Raw genomic sequence first — 24,808 nt, 5'->3', positions numbered from 1 at the left:
TGCTGAACTTGCTGACTAAAAGGCTGGCGGTTAGAATCCGGGAAGCGGGGTGAGCTCCTGCTGTTAGCTCCAGCTTCTGCCAACCTAGCAGTTCAAAAACATGTAAATGTGAGTAAATCAGTAGGTACTGCTCTGGCGGGAAAGTAATGGAGCTCCATGCAGTCACATGACCTTGGAGATGTCTACGGACAATGCCGGCTCTTCCACTTAGAAATGGAGATGAGCACCAACCCCCAGAGTCAGACACAACTAGACTTAATGTCAGGGGAAAACCTTTACCTTGACCTTTACTATAGAAGCACAACATAAAAGCCTTTTTAAAAAAACATGATTTGTAAGATATCAAGAAACTTTCCCAAACTGTTTGTCATTTACAAGTAGCAATATGTAAATATGTGAAAGAATTTTATCTCTCTCTCTCTCTCTCTTGGGCTGCTCCCTTGATGTATTCGTGACATCATAGACCACTTCTTATAAAGATCAGGAGACCTTTATGACCTCATAGAATTTCTCCATGCCTGATGTTCTCATATTGAAGCTTCTCTAACACAAGTACTTCTGGTTGACTACCATACAGTAAAGATGTTTCTTGGAGGCTGCTCTTATATGCTTCTCTTGGGGACTGTAGTCTTCCTGCAGAATGTTCTCAGTTATGAAAAACCAGCCTGGGCAACAACTGGCTTCGATTTGTCATCAGAGGAACGAGAGCAACTGTGGAAGAGAGAGCCATCTAATGTCTGTATTATTTTTGGCTTAGACATTACAGAAAGGACCCCAGAGAAGTTGTTTATTCGTGATGCAGTGCTATGCGTCACAGTTATTGGTATATCTATACTCTACATTTCACTGAAACACATGAAAAACGTTAAGGTAACATTTATATGTATGCATTATACAATGAACGGTATGGCCCACCCATTTGAGTGTCTCTCATGTATTATTTTATTTGCATATTTCTAATGAAAACATATTTACATTGTTCTCGACGCCTGCAAGAAGAACCTTACAAAAAGGTTACAGCACTTTTTACAGGTCTCCTCCCTGTATTTAACAGCAGACTGACACGTTGAGAAAATGTCACTTTAGTCTGTGCTTTCTGTGCTTACTATCTACACATCAAGCTTCTGTTAAGAGACACAAAGATAGGAAGAGTAAAAGAAAACGGCCATATTGATAAACCTCTATTTCTTTTTTTCCCTTAAGGTGATACAATGATCTTGTTTTGTCATTTTTCCCAGCCCAGTCAGGCCATGACAGAAACACCAGCCGCTTTAGAAGCAAAAAACGAATGGATCCAGGATCATACAAAAATGCTTGAACAGTTGGTGAAAAGCATTCGCAAGATCAACAAATACATGAAGTATATCCTACGCCTTGAGAGGAAAGTACTGAAATCTGAATTAAGAACAAGAAGAAAGATCTATGAAACTAAGAGCGAGGATTCTGGTCAAGAAGAAGGAAGAAGGGGAGAAAGGGGAAAGGAGAGAAAGAAAAAGGGGAGAGGGGAAGGGGAAAAAACAGGAATGTGACCATTAGTGAAAGGTAAAAAGGGTAAGGGGGGTGGGGAACTGGGAGAGGGAAGGTTGGGGGAAGGGGGAAAGTAGGGGAAAGGGATAGGTGTAAAGTTAATTCAGATGTTTTAAATAAAAGTTGGCCATATTTCAACCCACACTGTTGTCTGGTCTCTTATTGCAAAGGTGGGGTGGCACAGCCATATAATCCAGAATATCAAGGCTGAATAACCCACAATATCTACTTTGAACTGGATTAGCTGAGTCCATACTGCCATATATTACAGTTCAAAGCAGATAGTGTGGATTTTATTCAGCTGTGTGGAAGGGGCCTTAATCCTCCTTAAAATAGCCCATGAGGATAAAAAGGCATGTGTGACTCTCCTTTCTGACTCTACGGTGCTGCGCCTATTTATAAGGTAAGCAGCCGCCACTGTCGATGACGTCACCACGGAGGAGAACAGCGCGAGCGATCAGTTGCGCGGTGACGTCATCGCGTCTCGGTCGCCAACGTCGCGCCCCGTTTCCTCCCTCGTAGTAAAAGAGTGGAGTTCTGAGGGACGGGGGAAGAAAGGGCAGAAAATACGAAGTGTCACACAAGGTGAGGAAATAAACGGTGGGGGAAAGAAAGTAAAGGCGCTGGAAGCGCTGCCAGGCCCCCGTGGGGTCGCTAGGGAAGAAGGAAGGGAGAAGGGGGCGGGGCCGCGGCCTAGCGCAGCCACAGAAGCCTTTGGTGCTGATCCTGCTCTGTTTGTTTCCCCTCCGCCAGGCGACCTGGTCTCTCGCCTTCAGAAGAATCCGCCGGCCTCTTACCAAAGGTGACCAGGTAGGCGTGAAGCTTGAGGAGGAATTGATACTGATCATAGCGGCCTCGGGGTGCATCTACATGGCAGAATTAATGAAGTTTGATACGACTTGGAACTGCCATGGGAACTGTACGTTTTGTAAGCCTTCGCTGTTTAGGAATGCTGTTGCCCCACCAAATTACAACTCCCAGGATTTCAAATTAACTTCATTTTAAGTGAAAGAGGCAAAGTGAGAGAGGCAAAGCAGAATACTACTGGAAAGCTCTTAGATTTGGACTTTGGTGAGTCTCTAGAACAGGCATGGACAAACTTTGGCCCTTGAGGTGTTTTTTGGACTTCAACTCCTACAATTCCTAACAGCCCCAGACCCCTTAAGCAGAAAGGATCCGAGGCTGTTAGGAATTGTGTGAGTTGAAGTCCAATAATAATAATAATAATAATAATAATAATAAAAACTTTATTTATATACCGCCCTATCTCCCCAAGAGGACTCAGGGCAGTTTCCAAAATATGCAAAGTATTTAATTGCCAATAGAAGACATACAGCAAGATAGACATCATAAAAAAGCATACAATACTGCTAAAAACCATAAAAATTATAGTCCAGTTATAGTCTATTCCATCAGATGAGTTCAAAGTCCCAATGGCCAGAATTTCAGAGTGGATGGGCTATGCAAAAGCTTATGTGACACCCAGAGGGCTGATGTTTGCTCATGCCTGGTGTAAATGCACCCTCAGACTGACTTTCATTTATGCCTGCTCACCCTGCAATGAAAAGTGACACTTATTTCTGTTTCATAGGGCATTGGGAGAGCAAGGTATGCATTTAATCATTTAGAATAATTAATAATAACATATCCCGCTTTTCTCCCTCATGGGACCCAAAGCAGCTAACGACATATTAAAATCATGTAAACAACAATTGAAATACATCGATAATAAGTATAAAACATAAAAGAAACAGTTTAAAACAGCAGTAATATACATTCACATTCTTGTAGTATCATGTCAGATCATATTGCACTTTGTTCCAGTCCATAAACATTATGGTGTTTCTTATCACTCCAGCTTAGTTTCCTTCAATAAAGGCCTGTCTAAGTAGGAAGGTTTTTAATTGGTTCTTGAAAGAAGAAAGCGAGCAGTTGTAATTTCTTTTGGGAAGGTGTTTCACAGGGTTAGGGAGGCCACCGAAAATGCCCTCTCCCTCATTGATGTCAGTCGCTTTTGCAACAGTGGTAGAAGTGAGAGTAGGGCCTCACCACAAGATCTTAAAAAGCAGGCTAGTTGGTATGAGGAGTTGCGGTCAGAGTTTCTCAAACTCTGCTCCTCCAGATATCTTGGACTTCAGCTCCCACAATTCCTAACAGCTGTTAAGGTGGCTGGGATTTCTGGGAGATGAAGTCCAAAACAGCTGGAGGAGCAAAGTTTGAGAACCACTGATTTAGGACTCTCCCACACAGCAGAACAAAATCCACACTGAACTGGATTATATAGCTATATGAACTCAGATAATCCAGTTCAAAGCAGATATTGTGGATTATCAGCCTTGATATTCTGGATTATATGGCTGTGTGGAAGGGCCCTTAGAAGTCCTAATGGGACAGACTTGTGCACATACTTGGCCCTCCATATCCACATATTATATGTATCCATGGGTTCAGTTATCCACATCTTGAAAATGATTTCCCTTTCTAACAACATTTCAAAGAAAAAGAAGAAGAAGAAATAAACCTTGTTTTTGTCACAGCGAAATGTTTAGGTTTGTGTGTGTAACAACCAAGCAATCCTATAGCGGAAACACTCCCCTCCAATGGCAACTTGATTTGTCAATAGAAAAGTTTATACTGAAATATTTATACATGTGTAACAGAAGATCTTGTCTCTTCTCCAGCCCTTTTCCTCATACTCTGTTAGCTCATACCTTCTTGACAATAGGTTCTCTGGTTTTCTTCACCAATCCTTCAGTTTCTCTGCAGCTTCATCTTCCAACAGTATACATCACCAACAACATCATTACCAACAACAACATAGATGTTCTTTAGTACACTTACAGCTACTCCAACCTGGCTGTAGATTTCTCGATGCCAACCAGGTGATTTGACTCTTAATGCTTGTTGGCCCTAATCCTTACACTTACTTGGTTCCTTACACATATACGGTAGGCTCCAAGGAAGTATTATCTACCCAACAAAATTTCAACAGAAGACCCCACACAGTTCAGATCATACGTTGTCACAGTAGTTGGTATCGTAATGATGAAGAGTGGTTTCAAGATTTTAATATTAGCACAAAATGGTACAGGTTTTCACATTTACAGCCATGTTTCATAACATCTCTGGGGAAAAGGCAGACTACAAATCTAACACACACAAGTTGTTTTTACTTCTAATAATGAACAACAGACTTTAAGTTTTGAAGGCAAATATGAGCCCTGCTCAAACCTGTAAATTTTAATGGTTTTGATAAATCATTATGCATGTAGTATCTATAAAATCAAATGTTACATGCTGTTTTAATCAGTTTGCTGTGAAAGTGGGAGAAAGCCAGTTCCGAAAAATCTATGAAGTTATTAAGTTCAAAACCCTGTCTTCCCCCAAAACTGCAGAAATTAAAAAATAAAAATGAAAAAGAGAAGTATCAGTGTGGGGGAAAAGTCCCCTGAAGCTCAAGACCAAGAAGAATTGGGAGACATTGGTTCTTCCACCAAAGTCACTTCTTTCTTGCTAGTATGATAGTTTCACCACTGTTTGATTTTCAGTTCGTAAGGATTTAATCCTCTTTTGTTGTGAAGTTTTATTGAATCAACAATTGGGAAAATCTGGGTTGGATATTAAGACCTGAATCGAACTGTACGCTTTTATTAGTGGATAAACCTTCTACATTGGACTAAACTTCAGTTTTACTCTTTAGGACAGTGAATTAGTTGTTTTTCTAATATTGAAACAAGAGAGTTGTCTTAATACTTGGTATATAACTTCATTATTATCAGACACATCACAGACATCATGAATTGGAATAAAGGTGGCCCTGGTACCAAGAGAGGCTTTGGTTTTGGTGGGTTCTCAATATCAACTGGAAAGAAGGAAGAGCCCAAACTTCCTCAGCAGTCTCACAGTGCTTTTGGAGCCACAGGTTCTTCAGCTGGATTTGGGAAGACCCCACCACCTCAGCTGCCTTCTTTTTACAAGATTGGATCAAAACGAGCAAACTTTGATGAAGAGAATGCGTAAGCTACTCACATTTTGCATGTGTATTCCTGTTAGATGGCCTTTGCAAAATTTCTTTGGTAGAATATGGCACAGTTGAGATCACTGAAAAGACATGGAAAGAAAACCAGCAGTATGGAGCATGGTTATGTTTATTGGGCATTTAAGCAAATAGCACCTAATTTTAGACCAGTGCAGCATGAGGGAAGAAAGCAGATTTTTTTTCTCACTTCCATTTCCAAATTTTGCTACACATAAATTCCTTCTCTAGACTGCCCTCAGCAAGTCATTAAGTTATATTCTTGGACATATAAAAATCTGGAAAATTCAGCAGACAGAAGACTGTCTTGTTGCCTATTGTGTTGGCTATTATTGTTATTCGCTTCTTTCCTGTATTATTCTAAAATTGAATTCAAGGCAGCTTGAGAAACAATGTTTCTGTGCATTCTATAATAAGGCCCCTCTTCTGTCTTACAAGTTTTATGTTGATTGTGTTAAAACATATTTTACACTGTAAAATATTTATATTTTGAGATCATTTGGGTAGTTTTTTTTATGAGCCAGGCTAGAGTTCTTTTTGATGAATTTTCAGAGTAATTCTCATTATTTTTTGTTTACTGGTCACTGGTCACTTGTTTACTGGTCACTTTCAGGAGGTCTCAGGAGCTTTCTTTGCTCCATCCTAGTTTTTTCAAATAGTAGAATACCTCCTTGTGATCATTCAGTCAAAGTCCCTAATGCTTGTAATTGCATGTTAATCATGAAGGCTGAAGTCAATTTGTGCTAGATGGTAAACTTTCTTTATTTTTCTTGTTTTTTCCTAATATTTATTTTGGCCAGGACTTTGTGTGTACATGTGTGTGAGAGCGATATGGTAGTTTTACCCTTCTCCTGTTTTCTGTCACCTTGTCACACCCTTATGTTTAGACTGTTCCTTAATCTTGGATTTTTCTTGTGAGTACTACATCTCCTATTTAAAAGCCCCTCTAAAGAAAAACTCTTTTTAAAAAACTGATGATGTTGTTCAGTATATGAAGGATGCATTAGAAAATTCTTCGACAGCCATAGTAACAATTTACTGCATGATCAAAGCCATGTGTTCAACAGTTTTGCTTCCTTATTAGTGTAGTTCTATGTTGTCATTCTTTGGCATATTACCATTTCTGCTTGCATCAATTCACAGCTACTTTGAGGATGAAGAGGAAGAATCCAATAATGTTGATTTACCATACATCCCTGCTGAGAATTCTCCTACTCGGCAGCAGTTCCATGCCAAGGCACCTGACTCAGACAGTGAGGATGACCCATTGGAGGCATTCATGGCAGAAGTGGAGGTGAGATTATGGGAATGGTTGATCATAAGAATTAAGAGGACCATGGTTTCTCCAGGTTTACTTTAGTTCAGGAATGAGCAACTGTAGAGGGCTAGGCGGCTGCATCAATCCCAGGGACCTTCAAAATGTGTTACATTGTTCCCCCGCTTTTACGTATATAAAATGTCTTTCTTAATAAAAATTTATTCAAAAAAATGTGTTTAAAGTGCACCCCATACCTCCAGTGAACATTTTGGAGTATTTGAGTAAGGGTTGAAAATTTTGCAAAAATAGTGTTTATTGAGGATATTTTGCAAAAAATATTTTTGATTCCTGGGGGCTGCATTTTGCACACTGGTACGTTATAAGATGATGCTAAAGCTTATGGTTATTTTAATGAGAAGTCAACATTTGCATGCAGTGAAGAAATTCCAAATAATGTGACATTTATTGATTGTTGTGTTTGTTTATATGTTGCAGTGTTGGTACTAAAGTAGTAGGAATTAAGTAATGTGCTACTCTATGAAGTTACATTCATTTTGTGATTTATTAGGATCAAGCTGCTAGAGACATGAAGAGGCTGGAAGATAAAGATAAGGAAAGAAAGAACACAAAGTAAGTTACTCTATATACCACAACCTTGTTGAAAGAAATGAGAACTTGATGGAAGCATGGGATCATCTTATATAATTTCTGTTTTAGTAATATATTAAGATTTTGCCATGCCAACATATTTAAGCTTTCGTTGAACTTCTGTAAAGGCTATGATGTAAATTTTGAGGGTTGCTTTCTGTGGGTTGGTGTCTGGATGATTTTGCCTTGGAACAGGGAACTAAATTCTCCTCCCTGATCCCCTTTTGTTGCAACATGTGAAAGTATTTTCTCTCAAACTTTGTAAATACAAAATGAATTCAGTGTTAATCTTTAAAATTTGGCAAGTCTCAGTGGGTTGGGACTGGTGTAGATGTGTTTTATGTCACTTCTAAATGTTGTCAGTGTTGAGTTATATTGGTGCTATCCAGGTTGAATGTGTGGAGCTGGGTATGTGGAACATTTGCAGGGAAGTTTTGTTTCTCTGCTTATTTTTCCAGGGGTATACGCGATGATATTGAAGAAGAAGATGATCAAGTGAGTTCCCTACACAATCTTTCTATCTATTAAAAATATCCGTGAATGGTACACATTTCTAATATCTTGGGGGGAAAAAACCTGATTATTTTTACTATAAATACATGGGATTATGGGGCCTTCAGAATCTTGATAGCAAAACATAGCTTCAGGTTTAATTCAGGGGGAAAATGTTAACTCTGAATACTTTAGGGAATGTTCTTGGACCGTTATGGTTAACTTATTCTTATGATGTCGTGCACATCATTATCAAAGCTGCCATATTGTGATGCCTTTAGCAAGGAATTTAAATGTGCAGCACTTTTGCTTTGGCAGGTATTAATCTTAACCCAGAGGAGCATGTGATGCATTTCTTAGTATGTCATATATGTGCATGACATAGTGAAGAAATTCTGTTTAACCACCAGTTATATGAGACTGATAATTCAGATGCAAAATACAGCAAAAAAAAATCCCTGTACATAAAAGGGTTATGTTTATGCACAGAGTTGTGTCAGTCTCCTCTGCTTAGTTCTTTCCTCTCCCATTTTTGAGTGTTGTAGGAAATTGTGAATCTATTGAATTCATGCCCCACTTCCTTTTTTATAACCCTTCTTGCAAGATACAATTACACAACCATCTGGCTGTTTTTCATATTACACATGTAAGGATAACAACCCAGATTAGCTTGATATCCATTGGAGACAGTGTTGCCATGGAAGTGGAACAATCTGGACTCCAGTCTCCACATGAGCATGTGGCTTTCAGGGTGACCTTGACCATTGGCAGCTCACAGCCTAAACTGCCCATAAGGGTTGTTAGAAAATGTAAGGCAATTCACATACCCACTTCAGTGCCTCAGAGGAAGGAACTAATAAAAACAGGGCAGCTATGTTATATTGGTAATGTAATAAGATGTTCAGTTACATTCTGAGTTCTTAAAATCTGAGTGAAGATTTCTTTTTAAGATTTTTAAAGATAGATTAAAAAGATGAAGGTTTCATTATTTTCATGTTTGAGAGATGCAAAATATTCTTATTATAGTCCTGTAGATCAGGCAAGAATCATTTGCAGATGAGATAACATTGAAATTTAGTTTCACCTTTTATTTTCTTTGTTTCAATATGGTTTGCCTGCAGATGCCATCCAGTTTCTCAATCAACCCTCTTTTAATTTGAAATAACCCTCCCTTTCAAATATACATGCCTTTTATAGAATGTGTTTTATAATCTAGTGTTATAAGAATATGTTTTGAGGGAAATGACAGCTTGGTAGGAGAAGAAATGCAGGTCAGTCCACCAGAGATACCATTTTGCCTGCTCACTTATGTGTTAGTCACTGTGGCATGTTGATTATTTAAAAGAAATCTGCTCTTTCAATTTGGCAAATTCCCTGTTTGCTTGCCTAGAAATTAATGGTACAGTAGAGTCTCACTTATCCAACATCCGCTTATCCAACATTCTGGGTTATCCAATGCAGTTGGCCTTTTAGTAGTCAATGTTTCTGTAGTCAATGTGATATTTTGGTGCTAAATTTGTAAATACTGTAATTACTACATAGCATTACTGCGTACTGAACTACTTTTTCTGTCAAATTTGTTGTCTAACATGATGTTTTGGTGCTTAATTTGTAAAATCATAACCTAATTTGATGTTTAATAGGCTTTTCCTGAATCCCTCCTTATTATCCAACATATTCACCTATCCAACGTTCTGCCGGCCCATTTATGTTGGATAAGTGAAACTCTACTGTATTTACAATAAATCTGTGACCAAGAAGCCACATCAAAACTCTCTCTGAAGCTAGAAGGATTAAACGTGAAATCAAAAAGAAAGTGAGACAAAATATGGACATTTGTGAAGTGATTCTCTTTTCATAGAATCTTAAAAGTTGGAAAGGAGCACACTGGTCATCTAGTTCATCCTGCCAGGGAGAAACATACAAGTATTCCTGAACTGTGCCTATACTACTGTTTAAAATCCCTCAAAGATGATGAGTTCACCACCCCTCTGATGAGGCAGTCCATTCCACTCTCAAATTGCTCTTCCACCAAAGTCCATCTTAATGTTTAGGTGTAGTCTCCTTTCCTTCAGTTTTGAGTGCACATTACCAATCATCCGTAAAACTGAGGTTAGGAAAATTGGTTTTGATACCCGTTCGATTTTGATATATAGGCACAGTTTTAGACATTAACTGATGAAGTCCTGTCACTTTATCATTATTGAAAGCATTCTTGTGGTATTACCTGCAATCTGAGGATGATCTGCTCAGTTCTTTCAACTATCATATTGTGACATTTGTGGTTTGCTATAAGGGTCAGGTGACATTTCTTTTTGCAATTAGCACAAAATGATTACTTTTAGAAGAGTTTTGTTGGTCATTTTTTAAATAGGCATTAAAATAAATAATTAACTAATATGGCTAATACTTAATGGAAAAGTGTAGTAGCATTTTGCTCCCTTTGACATTTGTATGCAGTTATACTTTTCTGTTTTGCTGCAGGAAGCTTATTTCCGCTACATGGCAGAAAACCCCAATGCTGGTGTGGTTCCAGAAGAGGAGGAGGATAACTTGGAATATGACAGTGATGGCAACCCAATTGCACCATCCAAAAAAATAATTGACCCTCTTCCTCCTATTGATCATTCAGAGGTAAGGGAAGTTCTTCTGTCAGTAAGATAGCATCACCTCTAAGTTCTCCTGAAGGCCAGCAGTAATGTACTGAATAAAGCAAGATAGTTGGAAATTAGCCTCATTATATGTCTTCTGTCTTTCAATTTGTTCATTGCAGCAATCCTCTTAAGATGGGAATGAGGAAATCCAAACAAATGTGCATGATTTTGATATCCTATTAGGAAAAGAGTCACTTGTTTCATGTTCTTCCATGACCATGCTATTGCTGTGATTGACTGACCTGTCAGATGATAATAATAATAATAATAATAATAATAATAATAATAATAATAATAATAATAATAATATCACTTTATTTGTATTCTGCTCTATCTCCCTGAGGGGACTCAGAGCAAATGACAACATACACAGATAGGCAAACATTCAATGCCTCTTAATACAGTGGAATAACAATGACAATACACAAAACAAAGGTAAAGTCTTCCCTTTTCATCTTCAACTTTCTGGAGGCCATGCTCAACTCTGAGCATGGGGAGATGCTCTTGTTCCTGTTGTCTGTAGAAAACACCTTCTGGTTGTGTTGCCGGCATGGCTGCATGGGCACCTTTATTACCTTCCTTCCAAAGTGGTACCTATTGATCTGCTCATAGATGCCATGATGGTAACTAATTTTTAAATGGAATATATGTGATAACTCCATGACATGGAGAAGTTCGGGCAGAGGCAACAGGCAGTGTTTAGGCAATTATGTGGTGATTTTGACTGTAAATCATTGGCTTGCAGATTGAATATCCACCGTTTGAGAAGAATTTCCATGAAGAACATGAAGAGATCACTAGTCTTACTCCACAGCAAGTGGTGGAGCTGCGTCACAAGCTCAATCTCAGGGTAAGATAAATACAAAAGAGGCTGTCTCTTATTAAAACAGTGTAATCCCAACTGGTTACATTAGACACCAGACAAGTGCTGAAGCTTACACAGAAACAATATAGTTTCTGCGGAGTGAGGTTATAATCTCATAAGATGAAAGAGAGACAGGTATCTTAAGTTTCTAGAAAGGTGATTCAAAGGAGAGAGAAAAAGTAATGGTTGTGCTATGATGCACAAAGAGTATTTTCTGAAAAGCAGACCTTGAGAAGAGTTTGGTAGAAGAATTGTTTCTTTACTAAGGAGAGGGTCTGCAGTTCAAGTATCAATAAAGATAATTGTAAAACTTGGGAACATGGGGAAAAGGGCTGGGGCTTGCAGATAAATTGTTGCTCAGCTGTGGTAGTGCATTACTTTCAACTCATGCACATTATGTCCACTAGGATTTGGTTCCAGAATATCCCATGACTACCAAAAGCCATGGGTGCTCACCTCCCATTATATATAATGGCACAATAAAATTGTGACCCTTATATAAAATGGCAAAACCAATCTTTGCATTTTGGACTTTAAAAAATATTTTCAAGCCATGGATGATAGAATTTGAACACTAAGGGCCAACTATATCTTTCTTCGTGCAGTCTGTTGACAGAGGGATAGTTTCTGCCCCTCTTTTAGAGTCATTTTCCCCCTTTCTGGGATTCTTCTGAGGTCATTCCACCTTCAAACAGATATTCCCCAATGTTGTCATCATATCTGGCCTTTGACTTGCATGTGAAAAGACCTGTATGTAGGGATATGATTTCTGTGCAACTGATTGATTTGCAGAAACACATTAAGTGCATTTCTGTTTTCTTTGCACTGCCAGTCCATTCACTGCCATAATTAACTCTTTCCCATCTCAGTATAAGTCTTCATTTTAAGTATATTTGTTACATCTGGAATTTGAAAGGAGTGCTTAATAAAATATAAGGGAAATTGATATGTGAGTGCGGGTAGTGATTCTATAATGCTGTCTTTACTTCATTAAGCAATATCAGGGATGTGACTGGGTGAACTCTAATTTCATATAGTCTGTATATCTGTGTATACCTTAAAATTCTCTCTGTCAAAACATTTCACTTTCCCTTAAGCGTTGATGCCACGGTGTATATGTTATTTCATCTCTATTTTCCTAGGTCTCTGGAGCTGCTCCTCCAAGGCCAGGCAGCAGCTTTGCTCATTTTGGTTTTGATGAACAACTTATGCACCAGATTAGAAAATCAGAATATACTCAACCCACCCCTATCCAATGCCAGGTGAGTCCTCCACTTTGGAAATGTGCATTTCTTTCACCTGTTCTGTTCCAAACGCCACATTGTTATCAAACTTGCTATCTAACTTGTATATTAATAGGTTTACACATGGAAGAAGTACTAATTGGCTTTTAAAACTGCTTTACACCCTTATGAGATAAATTAATGTCCTATATTTAACTATTTATGAAAAACCTATGTATTTCCAGGACCCTTATAAGTCAATCAAGTTTTTGGTAACAGGGTACAATGCTGACATTTTAATGGGCTAAATATTTTAAAACCTATTCCCTAAGTACAGTAGAATGTTGTTGATTGTCTTTTGGAGATCTGGGCTTAAAACACATTGGCACATTGCTTCTTTTGTAGGGCATCCCAGTGGCAATGAGTGGCAGAGACATGATTGGTATTGCAAAGACTGGAAGTGGGAAGACTGCTGCTTTCATTTGGCCAATGCTGATTCACATCATGGATCAGAAGGAACTGGAGCCAGGAGATGGTCCCATTGCAGTAATTGTCTGTCCAACCAGAGAGCTGTGTCAGCAGGTAGACATATTTTTACATTTGAGCAAGGGGAAATTGACATTGGTTTGGAACAGGCTGTTCATATGTGGTGGCTCATACTACATGTACTCCTTTGTTGAAATCTCCTATGTTGACTATATGAAAAAGAAGATTCATTTCTATGAATCCACCTTAAAGTCCTTGATCATTTATGACCAAACCAGATAGAAAGGCTGTGAAAGTGATTTGCTGTTTTCTGCAGAATCAGACTGAGAATCAAGGAACCAATATCAATTTACTCGTCCCAGCTAAAATAAATCCATTGAATCCATGGGGTTTATGTGAGTCAGGATTGGATAAACTGCAGCACACATGTAACACACCTCATTTTGTGGCCCCTTCTACAAAATTCTCCCACAATAAACCAACCCCCTCCTCTAAAAAAAAAAACGTTTACATGTAGTGCTGGTTAGAATTAAACAAGGATATTAAAATTTGCCTGGATGACGAATCACCAGAAAATTGAAGATCTGTATATTTCATTTGCTCCTGATTTTGCCTTCAGATTCTTTGAGGTAATGGGAAGTTTTTCTTGTTTTCAGTTTTGATATATGCTATTCATTTTCCTTTATCCATCTGCTTTTAGATCCATGCAGAATGCAAACGTTTTGGGAAGGCCTACAACTTACGTTCAGTAGCTGTGTATGGTGGAGGAAGCATGTGGGAACAGGCCAAGGCTCTGCAAGAAGGGGCAGAAATTGTTGTCTGTACTCCAGTGAGTATTTTACATGGCTGCTTTGGCTGCCATGAAGGAAATGGGATCCATCTTTCCTTTTCTTTGAAGGTAGATAATTTCCTGTGATTAGTTCTCAGATATTGACTTGATTGATCCAGGCTCATTATTTTATAAGAATCAGAAAATTGCAGTTGGAATTACAATCTATTGAAACTTGCTGTGCTGATGAGGTGTGTTACATATTTCCACTCAGGGCCGGTTGATTGATCACGTGAAAAAGAAAGCAACAAACCTTCAGAGAGTCACCTACCTTGTGTTTGATGAAGCTGACCGAATGTTTGACATGGGATTTGGTATGTAACTAATAATAATGGGCTTATAATTATTTCACAGAATAAATCCATACTCCTCAGCTTCATGTCATCTTCTGAAATTGCTGTATACCTTGGGCATTCATAATGAAAGTTAAAACGGGCCTTTCTCAACTGTGAGCTCAGCAGTGATTTACTGCAGCCTTACAAAAACAGGATATTTTTGATACCATGCTGGGTACTAAAGGATGATTTCTTTGAACGTGGCAAAATAGCTAGTAGGGAGGAAAGATAATGGTTTGACATACTAAAGAGTAGCAAAGGATTGGGACATAAAAAAGAATGAAAACCTAAACATGCCTCTGAGTTATGAACTTTGCTATCAAGCTGTGACATGTATCTTTTCATGATCTTTGTGGTTAGCAAAGAAAGACATCTCAGTGGTGGGGAGTTCCAGATGACCCAGTGAAAGTCAGGACAAGAATAGGTTTGGTGACTACTCCTAACCATTGCAACTTCCTTTCTGTCAAAATCCAGACATAAGTGTTCTCAGAAAAGCTTTCTTTTTCAAGCAAGAATTTTGTGGTCAGAGGAAGATGTTTTTTTAAAAAAAAAAAATGTATGGTACTCTGTAATTTACTTAATTCGCAACATATGAAGTGAGACATATTGATAGCAGGCTCCAAGGTGGCATGGAATACAGAGTTCTGCAACAATGTCATCTGCCCATTACAAACAAGGGGAAAGCTGTATAGTCATAGAAAGGAGTCTGCATTGAAGAAGTCGCTTTCCTGCTTTCTTGTTATGTTGAGCATAGACAAGAGGCAATATCTCCTGTGAATATTTATGCGTACAGGAATGAGTGAGCTGCTTCTTTATTTTATTTTTACTGGATGAGTCATTGTTTTCTTAAATGTATTTGAACATTATCGTATTTCATGAAGAAAGGAAGAAGTAACTTTCTCCCACATGCCCAAAATATAGAATGGTCCTCATAACAATAATAACCTGGGCCCAAAATGGGTACAAGGATATATACTGTTTCAAAAGGAAGTTCAACAGCATGGGGCAGTGGTTTGTTTTTTTTACTATGACTGCAGAGATCTCCTTTTAGTCACTGAATGTCCTTGGGCAAGTCACTCTTTCAATGTCAGAGGGAGGCAAAGGCAAACCCCTCTAAACAAGTTATGCCAGGAAAACCCAGTGATAGGTTTACCTTGGGGTTGCCGTAAGTCAGAAATGACTTGAAGGCACACAACAACCAAACAACATTCGTCCTATTTGGAGATTTATTTATTTCCATCATTTCTATCCTGCCCTTCTCACCCGAAGGGACTCAGGGCAGCTCACAATCTGGCAAAATTCAGTGCCAATACACAATACAAAAAGATAAAACATAAGCAATTAAAACAATTAGATAATTTAACAAAATACAATAAATAGATTTAAAACCATACATTATAAAATACTTGAGCCATTCGTCCACAAGACCTTGTACATAAACCTTAATCCAGACCGAGTCGAGCCAACAGAATTCACTCATCATGATGATTATAGAAATCAATGACATGTAATTAAATTTTGACATAGGGCCCTTCCACACAGCCATATAACCCAGAATATCAAGTCAGAAAATCCCACAGTATCTGCTTTGAACTGGGTTATCTGAGTCCCCTTCTATACAGCTGAATAAAATCCCACATTTCCTGCTTTGAACTGGAATATATGGCAGTGTGGACACAGATAAGCAGATATTGTGGCATTCTTTGCTTTGATATTCTGGGATATAGGGCTGCTTGAAAGGGTCCTGAATCCCACTGCCATATATTCCAGTTCAGAGCAGATAATGTGGGATTTTATTCAGCTGTGTGGAAGGAGCCTAAGAATTCCCATTCATTTCACTGATTTCCACCCGATATCAAAATACATTCTAGATTTGGATACCAGTGGAAAGAAAATCCAGCTTTATATTTCAGTAATTTAGAGGCTAGGGATTAAGTGTCATACCTCTATTGTCTGTAATTTTGGTCTACTTTGTTATTGCTTGTTGTTGACTTTTGAAAAATAGCAAATTCAGGTCCTTATGAAGTAATGCTTGCCAATAAATAATTATTAACTGAAAATTCTAGTTGCATAATCTAGCTGTTCTATGTTTCTTATGCATGTTTTGTTTAATATCTCGATCTTAACATTTCAAAGTATTAACTGTCATTTGCAAGAGCTACTTATGTTAAGGCCTTGATTGATTCTGTGTTTCACAGAAGAATTTATCCTAAAATATAGCTTGCTCTCTATATTGCAGATTCAACCATCCACAATTTGAAAAGATTATTTAAAATCCCAAAAGTACACCTTAATGTTGCCATTTTATGTAAGGGAAAACATTGTATTATGCCACTGTGTATAATGGGTATCATTGATTTTGGTAACCGGGGAGGGGGGGTGTCCTTGGATTTCAACTATAGCTACATTTCACTGTTTATCATAGCAGACTGGGCTCTGTTTTTTTTCCTCATCCAGAATACCAAGTCCGATCAGTAGCCAGCCATGTGCGTCCTGAAAGGCAGAGTAAGTATGGACTTTCTCAAGATGCAACATCTTAAAATCTACCTCGTAAAGTTGAAGTTAGGATTTCTGTGTTGTCCCATGATCTATCTTCAATGCCTAGATTTACTCATGGAGAAATTATACAGCTTATTAAATATCTTGGCACACTTTTTTTCTAATTAAAGAAGAAAATTCCCTTTCCTCCCTCCAAATGTTCACCTTTCCTGGACTTTTTCTATTCTAAAGACTTGCCCACATAGGGGTATTTTTCAGGATGCCAGATTACTTCTTCTTCATCTTCCTTAACTCTTTTATTAGCTCATTATCTCCAAATATTCCTCTGCTGCAAAGAAATTAGGAAACCAAAATTAATTTAAGATGGGATTTGATACTAGATGCACCAGAGGCCATTGCCATCAACAATGAGATAGTACATCATGCATTTTATGTGAGCTTATTTGAGACTGGAGTGCCTTCGAATTTCTGTATAGTGTCCTACTCCATCAAGTCACTATTGACAATTCCTATGTGTCTAAATTCCAAGGGCACTGCTTCTGGATTACTGTGGGTAGTATAGTTTGTTTTTTTGGTTAATTTGTATTCCAGCTTACTTCTGTATATATAAATTAAGCACAGCTTTCCTGGGTTAACAGCTCTACTCTTCAGTGCAACCTTTCGGAAGAAGATTGAAAAACTGGCCAGAGACATTCTGATTGACCCAATTCGAGTGGTTCAAGGAGATATTGGAGAGGTAATTTTGTTATGTTTCTCCTTTTTTAATAGAAGGAATAGTTTAGAAAGATACAAATAGAGGGACATCTGGAATTACATTGACTAGCTACCCCTTGCTCTGCTTTTATGTGAAGACATTTTCTTTATCATTGCCAAAGATCTTATTTTGGCCTGTATTTGACTTCTCCCTCTACAACAGGCCAATGAAGACATCACTCAAATTGTGGAAATCTTTGCTTCTGGTCCCAACAAGTGGAACTGGCTAACAAGCCGCCTAGTGGAATTCACATCTTCAGGGAGCGTCCTCCTCTTTGTCACCAAGAAGGCAAATGCAGAGGAACTGGCCAATAACCTTAAACAGGAAGGGCACAGCTTGGGTCTCTTGCATGGTGACATGGACCAGAGCGAAAGAAACAAGGTCATCTCAGATTTCAAGAAGGGGGCCTTCCCAGTTCTAGTTGCCACCGATGTGGCAGGTAGGAGAACATGGCCAGGCTTAACAGGCCTGGAAGTTATTTCTTAAATCACAGCCTTGACTTTCTCTCTATCAGCTCTATTGCCCCTTGTGCCAGCCATTCATCCTAATGTTCTTTGCATCTTCCATAGGATGAAGAGTACTGAATGTCTCATGTTAAGTATATAGGTTTAACTGCTTTGCCACCTTTCTAGTTTAAATTTAAGTACTTCTAATGGTTCCCTTGCTCCACTGTGGAAGCCAGCATTCTTGTTAACATAGATAGAAATCAATGCAACAAGACATATTTTCTGTCCAGGTAGAATTTGTCATTTTGGAATCATGCTATAATCAAAGCACTAGCCATTATCTGGCCTGAACAGAAAATGTCTGGGATTACATAATTGCTTTCAAGTGTTAATTGAAATTTCTTTAAAGTTGAAAGTGATAGAATGAAAAAAAACTGTTTGAATAGACTAAATTTAACTCAGGCCACAAAGGATTGATAAAAAGCAAAATGCACTTAGGGACAAGTATTTGTTGTTTCTAGTGTCTGAGAATTGCAGTGAATGTTCTTAGGCATAGGCAAACTTCAGCCCTCCGGGTGTTTGGACTTCAACTCCCACTATTCCTAACAGCAGGTGTTAGGAATTGTGGGAGCTGAAATCCAAAACAATTAGAGGGCTGAAGTTTCCCCATGCCTGATGTATCTGAACCCCACCTCCACCCACTCTTAATCTACCATGTTCTCGCCTTCAGCTCGTGGTTTGGATATTCCTTCTATCAAGACTGTGATCAATTATGACGTGGCTCGTGACATTGATACCCACACCCACCGAATTGGTCGCACTGGCAGAGCTGGGGAAAAGGGTGTAGCCTACACTTTACTGACTCACAAGGACAGCAATTTTGCTGGAGACCTTGTTCGGAATTTGGAAGGAGCCAATCAGAATGTTTCCAAAGAACTCTTGGATTTGGCCATGCAGGTAATCTTGACCAGTGGTAAAAAATTGTCTCTGTTTCTTCTTTGCCTGAAAGAGATGGATTGCACACATGTCACTTGAGATTGTAGATCATAAATATTGCCTGTGAAGGATTAAACTTGAACTTTGAAATAAGCTTTGTGGTTGTTTCCAGTGCATTCTTTTCTCTGCTTGAGTTGGGGAACTAGGAAAGAATGTAGTTTAGATTATCTGAGGCAGCATAGTTTTGTGGCAGAACTGTAGTTTGGATCTGTAGTCTTTAGTTTTAAGCTAATGCCTGCCATACACTTTTATGGCTTTGGGCAAGTTCTTGTTCAGTCTCGTTTTGCTGATCTTTACGTGGAAATAAAGAAACCACCTATTAATAATAATAATAATAATAATAAAACTTTATTTATACCCCGCCACCATCTCCCCAACGGGGACTCGGGGCGGCTAACATGGGGCCATGCCCAGAGCAGTACAAAATAATAAAATAAAAACAACATATTATAACACAATTAAAACAATACAATAAATAATAATATACATTACATCAAGAAATCAAAGAACCAATAAAAACAAGGGCGGGCCGCATGAACACAGAGATAAAAACTCGGAGTGAGAGAGACAAAGGAGTACACCACAGGGGACAGGGACATATGAAGGTGGAGCAGTCTAGGGGATAGATGTTGGAAGGGAGTAACAAAGAGATATATAGCAGTAATTACCTATTTCATGGATGGAAATAATGTAGGCCTCTAAATGAAGGACTGTAGTTCGCATCAGCTGGGAAATGAAGTCTAACAACATTTGGAAAACTACACTGCAGAACCGCTTGAATTATGTGGGGTATAGTAAGGACTTTGCCAACTTGTGAAATTGTATCATTAAAGAAAAGGTGTTTGGGGAGAAGCTTTTGGTCTTGATTCTGATACGTAGGAGACATAGGCAAGAAGCAATTTAAATTAAGGGGTTGTGGATTTTTTTTCACCTCACACATGAGATTTTTGCCTCACTCTCTGCATTATTAAAATGGAATCGCTTCCTTTGGGATCCCTCCACCCCCCCCCCCCCCCCACAGCTTTCTTTAGTAAATACAGCAGTCCCTTAATATCCACTCTGTGGATGCCCAAGTCCCATTATGTACAACAGCATAGTAAAATGGTGTCACTTATATAAAATGACAACATTGATGTTTGCTTTTTGGATTTAAAAATATATATTTTCAAGCTGCAGATGTTTGAATCCATGAATAAAGGCATGGAGGGCCTATTGTGTGTAACTTTATAATTACACTCCCCTTCACATCTGGTTATATATTATTGACCTTTCTATTGTAAATCGGTTCCTAATGCTGCTGTCTAGAATTGCTCAATTGAAGTACAATAAATGTTCACATTGTAATGCTAATATCATCTTTCTGTCAGAATGCTTGGTTCCGGAAATCACGTTTCAAGGGAGGGAAGGGCAAGAAGCTAAATATTGGTGGCGGTGGCCTGGGGTATCGTGAGCGACCTGGCCTTGGATCAGAAAGCGTGGTAAGTACATATTAACGAGAATCTATGTACATCCATTCAAAGTAAGCCCTACTGATTTCTGTGATATCTGCCCTGAGGTACAGACTAATGTGGACCATACTAACTGCCAGCATCTTTGTTCTCAACAGGATCGTGGAAGTAATAATGTCATGGTCAATTATGAGGCATATAAACCATCCTCGGGAGCAATGGGAGACAGGCTGTCTGCCATGAAGGCTGCATTTCAGGTTGGTATAGCAGTCTGAATGTGGACTTTTGTCACCCTTTTTTAACCAAGACTTCTGCCCCAGCCTGGCCACGAAATTCAGTTCCAGCTCATGTTAGAAAAAGAATCTTGTGAATAAAAGTAGTTTTTATTAAAGGGATGGAAGTGGGACTGAGGAATGTTCAGTATATTTCCCCTTACACTCAACGTAAAATTAGTCTGTAGGGTAGTCCACATCCACATAGCAATACAGTGTTCCCTCACTTATTGCGGGGGTTAGGTTCCAGGACCACCTGCAATAAGTGAAAATCCGTGAAGTAGGGACACTATATTTATTTTAATATTTATACATTATTTTAATAGTTATACATTATTTTAAGTCTTTATCAACCAACTGTGTGTTGATTAATTGCCCCCTTCTCCTCCCATTGCCACTTGGGCTCCTTTTCTCTCCCTTTGGCTTCTCCTTTCTCCCTTCCATACGCTGTAAATTGTAATTTTTTATGATTTGTAATATTATTTTAGAGTTTATTGAAAAACAGCAAATCTACAAAAAGCGAACCACGAAGTAGTGAGGGAACACTGTAACTGAGTAAAAGCACTTGGGGGGATAATTTATACCACTTCATCTATTTCATAGTTCATCGTGAGCTCAGTAAATCAACTTAAGAGGGAACTCTTTGAAATTTTGTGCTGACTGGCACAGATTATCCTATGATGCTATGATTCTAAGGATTTATATTGGTCAGGGATAGAGCCATTTATGTTTTTCCAACAAGAGGAAGGACTGAAATTCAAGTTTCTTCTTTGCATATCTTATACACAGAGATCACAAGGGAAGAAATTTTGTCATGCTGGAGATGCTTGCGTGCCAATATTTGTACTGTAAAAAACCAGCCCAGTGGTTGCAAGAAGTAAACAGAATGCCCAAAGGACAATAACTGTTCTAGGAGACATTTCTTCCCTTTCTGAAAAATACCAAATTTATATTCTCCCTGAACACAATTAATAGTATTCCATCATCTCCAGCTGATAAGACTTCCAATTCTTGACCGTTTCTGATATTCCTGAAAAAAAAAGGAGGGATGCGGGAACAAAAAGAGGCACATATTGCTTGAGAACAGGATTTTTTTTCTTATTTCTTTTCTCTCTCTCTCTTATAGTCTCAGTATAAGAGTCATTTTGTGGCTGCCAGCTTTAGCAACCAAAAGACAGGCAGCTCATCTGCAGGGGCCAGTGGGTGGACCAGTGCTGGCAGCCTAAACTCTGTGCCAACCAATTCAGCACAACAGAACTTGGCAAAACCCGACAGTCCCATGAGCCCAACAGGAATGGCGAAGGGAATACCCGGCTTCACCAGCAGTGGAAACTTATGCAGCGTCCCCAGCTTCCCAAGCGCTGGAGTTCAAGGGTTCAACAGTGTGAATGCCAACAACAGCGGCAAGGAAGGCAACAGTGGAGGCAGGGAAAGGTACAACGAGAACCGCAGTGGTGGTCGCCATAGTGATGGCCAGCGCCATGGGGAAGGTGGTGGCCGCCATGGTGAGAGCCAACGCCACGGAGAAGGTTATCGCCATGGAGAAAACCGTCATGGAGACGGCCACCGTCATGGTGAAAGCAGGCATTCTAGTGGTGGGAACAGTGCCAGTAGTCGCCATGGGGAAAGCCGGAACAACGGCGACAGCCGGAACAGTGGCGAAAGTAGAAACAGCGAGAATCGGAATAGCGAGAGCAAGAAAGAGGGTAACAACAGAGACAACAGCAAGACCGATGGTTTTGCAGTTCCCGAACCTCCAAAGCGTAAGAAGAGTCGATGGGATAGTTAAGAGCCCAGGCTCCCAACTGAACAGCAAGGCGCCTGCCCCTCTCGATCTCTGCGAGGAGTCTCTCTCTACCAACAAATACTGTTGAGAAGAACAACGACAAACAGCAGCAATCCCCAACCAAGCCTTGGCTGGTGCATTTGCAAACAACAATACTTCATTGGCACGTCAGTGTTGTGCTGTGGTCAACAGGAAAGCATTCCCTTTTATGGAATTCCACTCTGCTCCGCCTTTTAAATATCCGTCCACCTCAAGGGGGTTCCAGCAGACTGGTCCGCTTTAGCAAGACCCCAAACATTTTTATGTGTGTTTCCTTTTTAGACTGGATATGTCCACATAAGGTTTCAGCAATTAATTTTATTCATTTCAATGTGGGCTTGTGTTAATACACCCCCCCCCCCCCCGTCTTTACCAATAGATGACCAGTTGCCCTTTTTTTTATCCCCAAGGCCTCAGTGTTTCTGCAACATTTTCTATTGGTCACAGTGGACTCAGTGTGCATTCTTGATTCCCGTTTGTATTATTTGGCATGTACACTGCAGTTGTAGCATGCACAGCATCATAGGAGAAGATGTTAGTCAGGACCGATGGCTCTGGTGTTCATCGCAAGCAACTGATACAGGAGAGAGAAATGGGCAGTCCTTAGCACAGCGGTGGGTCAGGAAGCGTCAGTTGAACTAGCCCATTTACACAGAACTTTGGGCCCTGCATGGAAAAAGTAATATTTCAAAACTGTCCTAATTGCTGGCTTACGCTTTCTAGTTGATTTTTCAGGAGAGATCCCTATTTTTGTGTTGTCAGCAGGCAAGGCAGAGAAGAGAGGCAGAAGGTCAGATTGCTTACTCCATCCTCCCTTCTGTCCTGATACTGTCTGCATGCTAGCAGCAGAGAGAGAGCAAATATTTTTGCGTGTTGGAGGCAACAAGCATACATTTCCTTCCATTGTTACCCCACCTACAACAAGGGGTTTGGCTGGAGCTAACGGGTTCCTATTACTCATGAATAGCATGGTATGCTCAGTTTCAAGGTTTATATGGCAGACTTCTCCACAGCAATCTGCTTTTTTACACTATACCATCTTGGGTTGTTCCTTGCCACAGGAAAATGTTCAGCAAAACCTAGTGGAATTGCAGTTTGCTTAAAACTGAAGTTTTTATGGTTCCAGGTTGATCCAATTTCAATTCAACATATGTGCTCATAGAGCTACTTTAAATCTGCAGGGAACAGAAGAAGGTAGCAGAGTCATGGGGTTCTTGAGGCAGCAAATATAATATAATATAGATTCTCTCAACGGCGTTAGTAGGACTCTCATGTAGATTTTTTTTGTGAATGTTTTAGAAGTTAACCCCACAGTCCCAGAGTAAAACTCGCTGAGGGTAGGGACTTTTGTATATAGTATCAGGTTATTGTGATTTTGGGAGCCGACCCAGGAAGGTTTTAAACTGGTTAGGTTTGGGACTGGCTGTTGAAGAGGTGTGTACATACCGAGATGCGAAAAAGCAAGCTGCTCTTTCCATACTGACTTTTGCAAACTTCTGGAAAGAAAAAGCTAATGTAAAAATGTTTTGATTTTGTTTTTCTTGAATGTGTGTTCTTGGGCTTTTTAATCTGAATTTTTTTCTCTTTTTGCCAGAGTGGTAGTAAATCTTGTTTGCCTAAAATAGCTCTGTTTTCACTTTCATTTTTATGATGAAGTACTTAAAAGTTGTGTCAAGATTCTGAGACATGCCATTTACTTTACTTTCCACTTTCTCTTCTAGTAAATGTTTTATTATTAGGACAACTGTCTAGAATGTGTCTTTTTTTGGGGCTTTTTTCCCCCTCTCGTGAGTTTCGCACTACAAAAGATATTGTCATACTGAGGGTTTTTTCACAATGTAATTGAAGCATTATGTTTCCAGTGTAACTGCCACTTTAACTCACCTCTCAGCACCATTTTCTGGTGACAAAGCAACAGCTCTGTATTTCCAACTGTCAGAGGACTAGCAATATGTATGTTTAACCTTAAAGAAAAGGGATTCCATATTTTTGAAAATACCAAATTGAAGTCTGCCATATTTGAAGGCTTAAACTTGTCATTTGTGTGGTCCCTGTTGGAATCGGAACAAACAGTTGCTTTTTAAAGGACATGTTAAAGGATCGTTTTCTTTTACGTTAGGAGTAATTTTCAGAGATTCTTCCAAACCTTGTTTGATGCTGTCAAGATTTATTTAAAATAAATCTGGATACTGTAAAATTCCTGTCGTAATATCAC

At 39.2% G+C, this 24,808-nt stretch overlaps 1 protein-coding gene across 3 annotated transcripts; it reads left to right on the top strand.

Annotated features, from left to right (window-relative positions):
* Window positions 1–1,964: 1,964 nt before the first annotated feature.
* On the top strand, window positions 1,965–24,337 carry ddx42 (DEAD-box helicase 42). Of its 3 annotated transcripts, none has more exons than XM_003222648.4 (19): window positions 1,965–2,112; window positions 2,281–2,337; window positions 5,307–5,543; window positions 6,707–6,857; window positions 7,390–7,451; window positions 7,928–7,964; window positions 10,446–10,595; window positions 11,361–11,465; window positions 12,623–12,742; window positions 13,109–13,285; window positions 13,890–14,018; window positions 14,233–14,332; window positions 16,811–16,858; window positions 17,491–17,588; window positions 17,769–18,045; window positions 18,783–19,009; window positions 20,416–20,526; window positions 20,655–20,753; window positions 21,895–24,337. In XM_003222648.4, exons 3-19 carry the CDS (start codon window positions 5,323–5,325, stop codon window positions 22,555–22,557), a joined length of 2,775 nt encoding a protein of 924 aa, XP_003222696.1. In that variant the 5' UTR covers window positions 1,965–2,112; window positions 2,281–2,337; window positions 5,307–5,322; the 3' UTR covers window positions 22,558–24,337. The 3 variants fall into 3 exon arrangements, with proteins under 3 accessions (XP_003222696.1, XP_008111754.1, XP_062814009.1); XM_008113547.3 differs by having other exon boundaries at window positions 2,281–2,446; XM_062957939.1 differs by lacking the exons at window positions 1,965–2,112; window positions 2,281–2,337; window positions 5,307–5,543; window positions 6,707–6,857; window positions 7,928–7,964.
* Window positions 24,338–24,808: the final 471 nt, after the last annotated feature.

The sequence above is a fragment of the Anolis carolinensis genome, chromosome 6, assembly GCF_035594765.1.
Source record: "Anolis carolinensis isolate JA03-04 chromosome 6, rAnoCar3.1.pri, whole genome shotgun sequence".
NCBI classification, from domain to species: Eukaryota; Metazoa; Chordata; class Lepidosauria; order Squamata; family Dactyloidae; genus Anolis; species Anolis carolinensis.
This window is presented reverse-complemented; position numbering and strand designations above follow the sequence as displayed.

What these genes read in the sequence shown, in the direction of transcription:
- ddx42 (XM_003222648.4), top strand. Translation starts at nt 5,323, where the DNA reads ATGAATTGGAATAAAGGTGGCCCTGGTACCAAGAGAGGCTTTGGTTTT. An exon ending in TTGAAGAAGAAGATGATCAA is followed by an intron (nt 7,965 to 10,445) that starts GTGAGTTCCCTA and finishes GTTTTGCTGCAG; the next exon opens with GAAGCTTATTTCCGCTACAT. An exon ending in CCATGAAGGCTGCATTTCAG is followed by an intron (nt 20,754 to 21,894) that starts GTTGGTATAGCA and finishes TCTCTCTTATAG; the next exon opens with TCTCAGTATAAGAGTCATTT.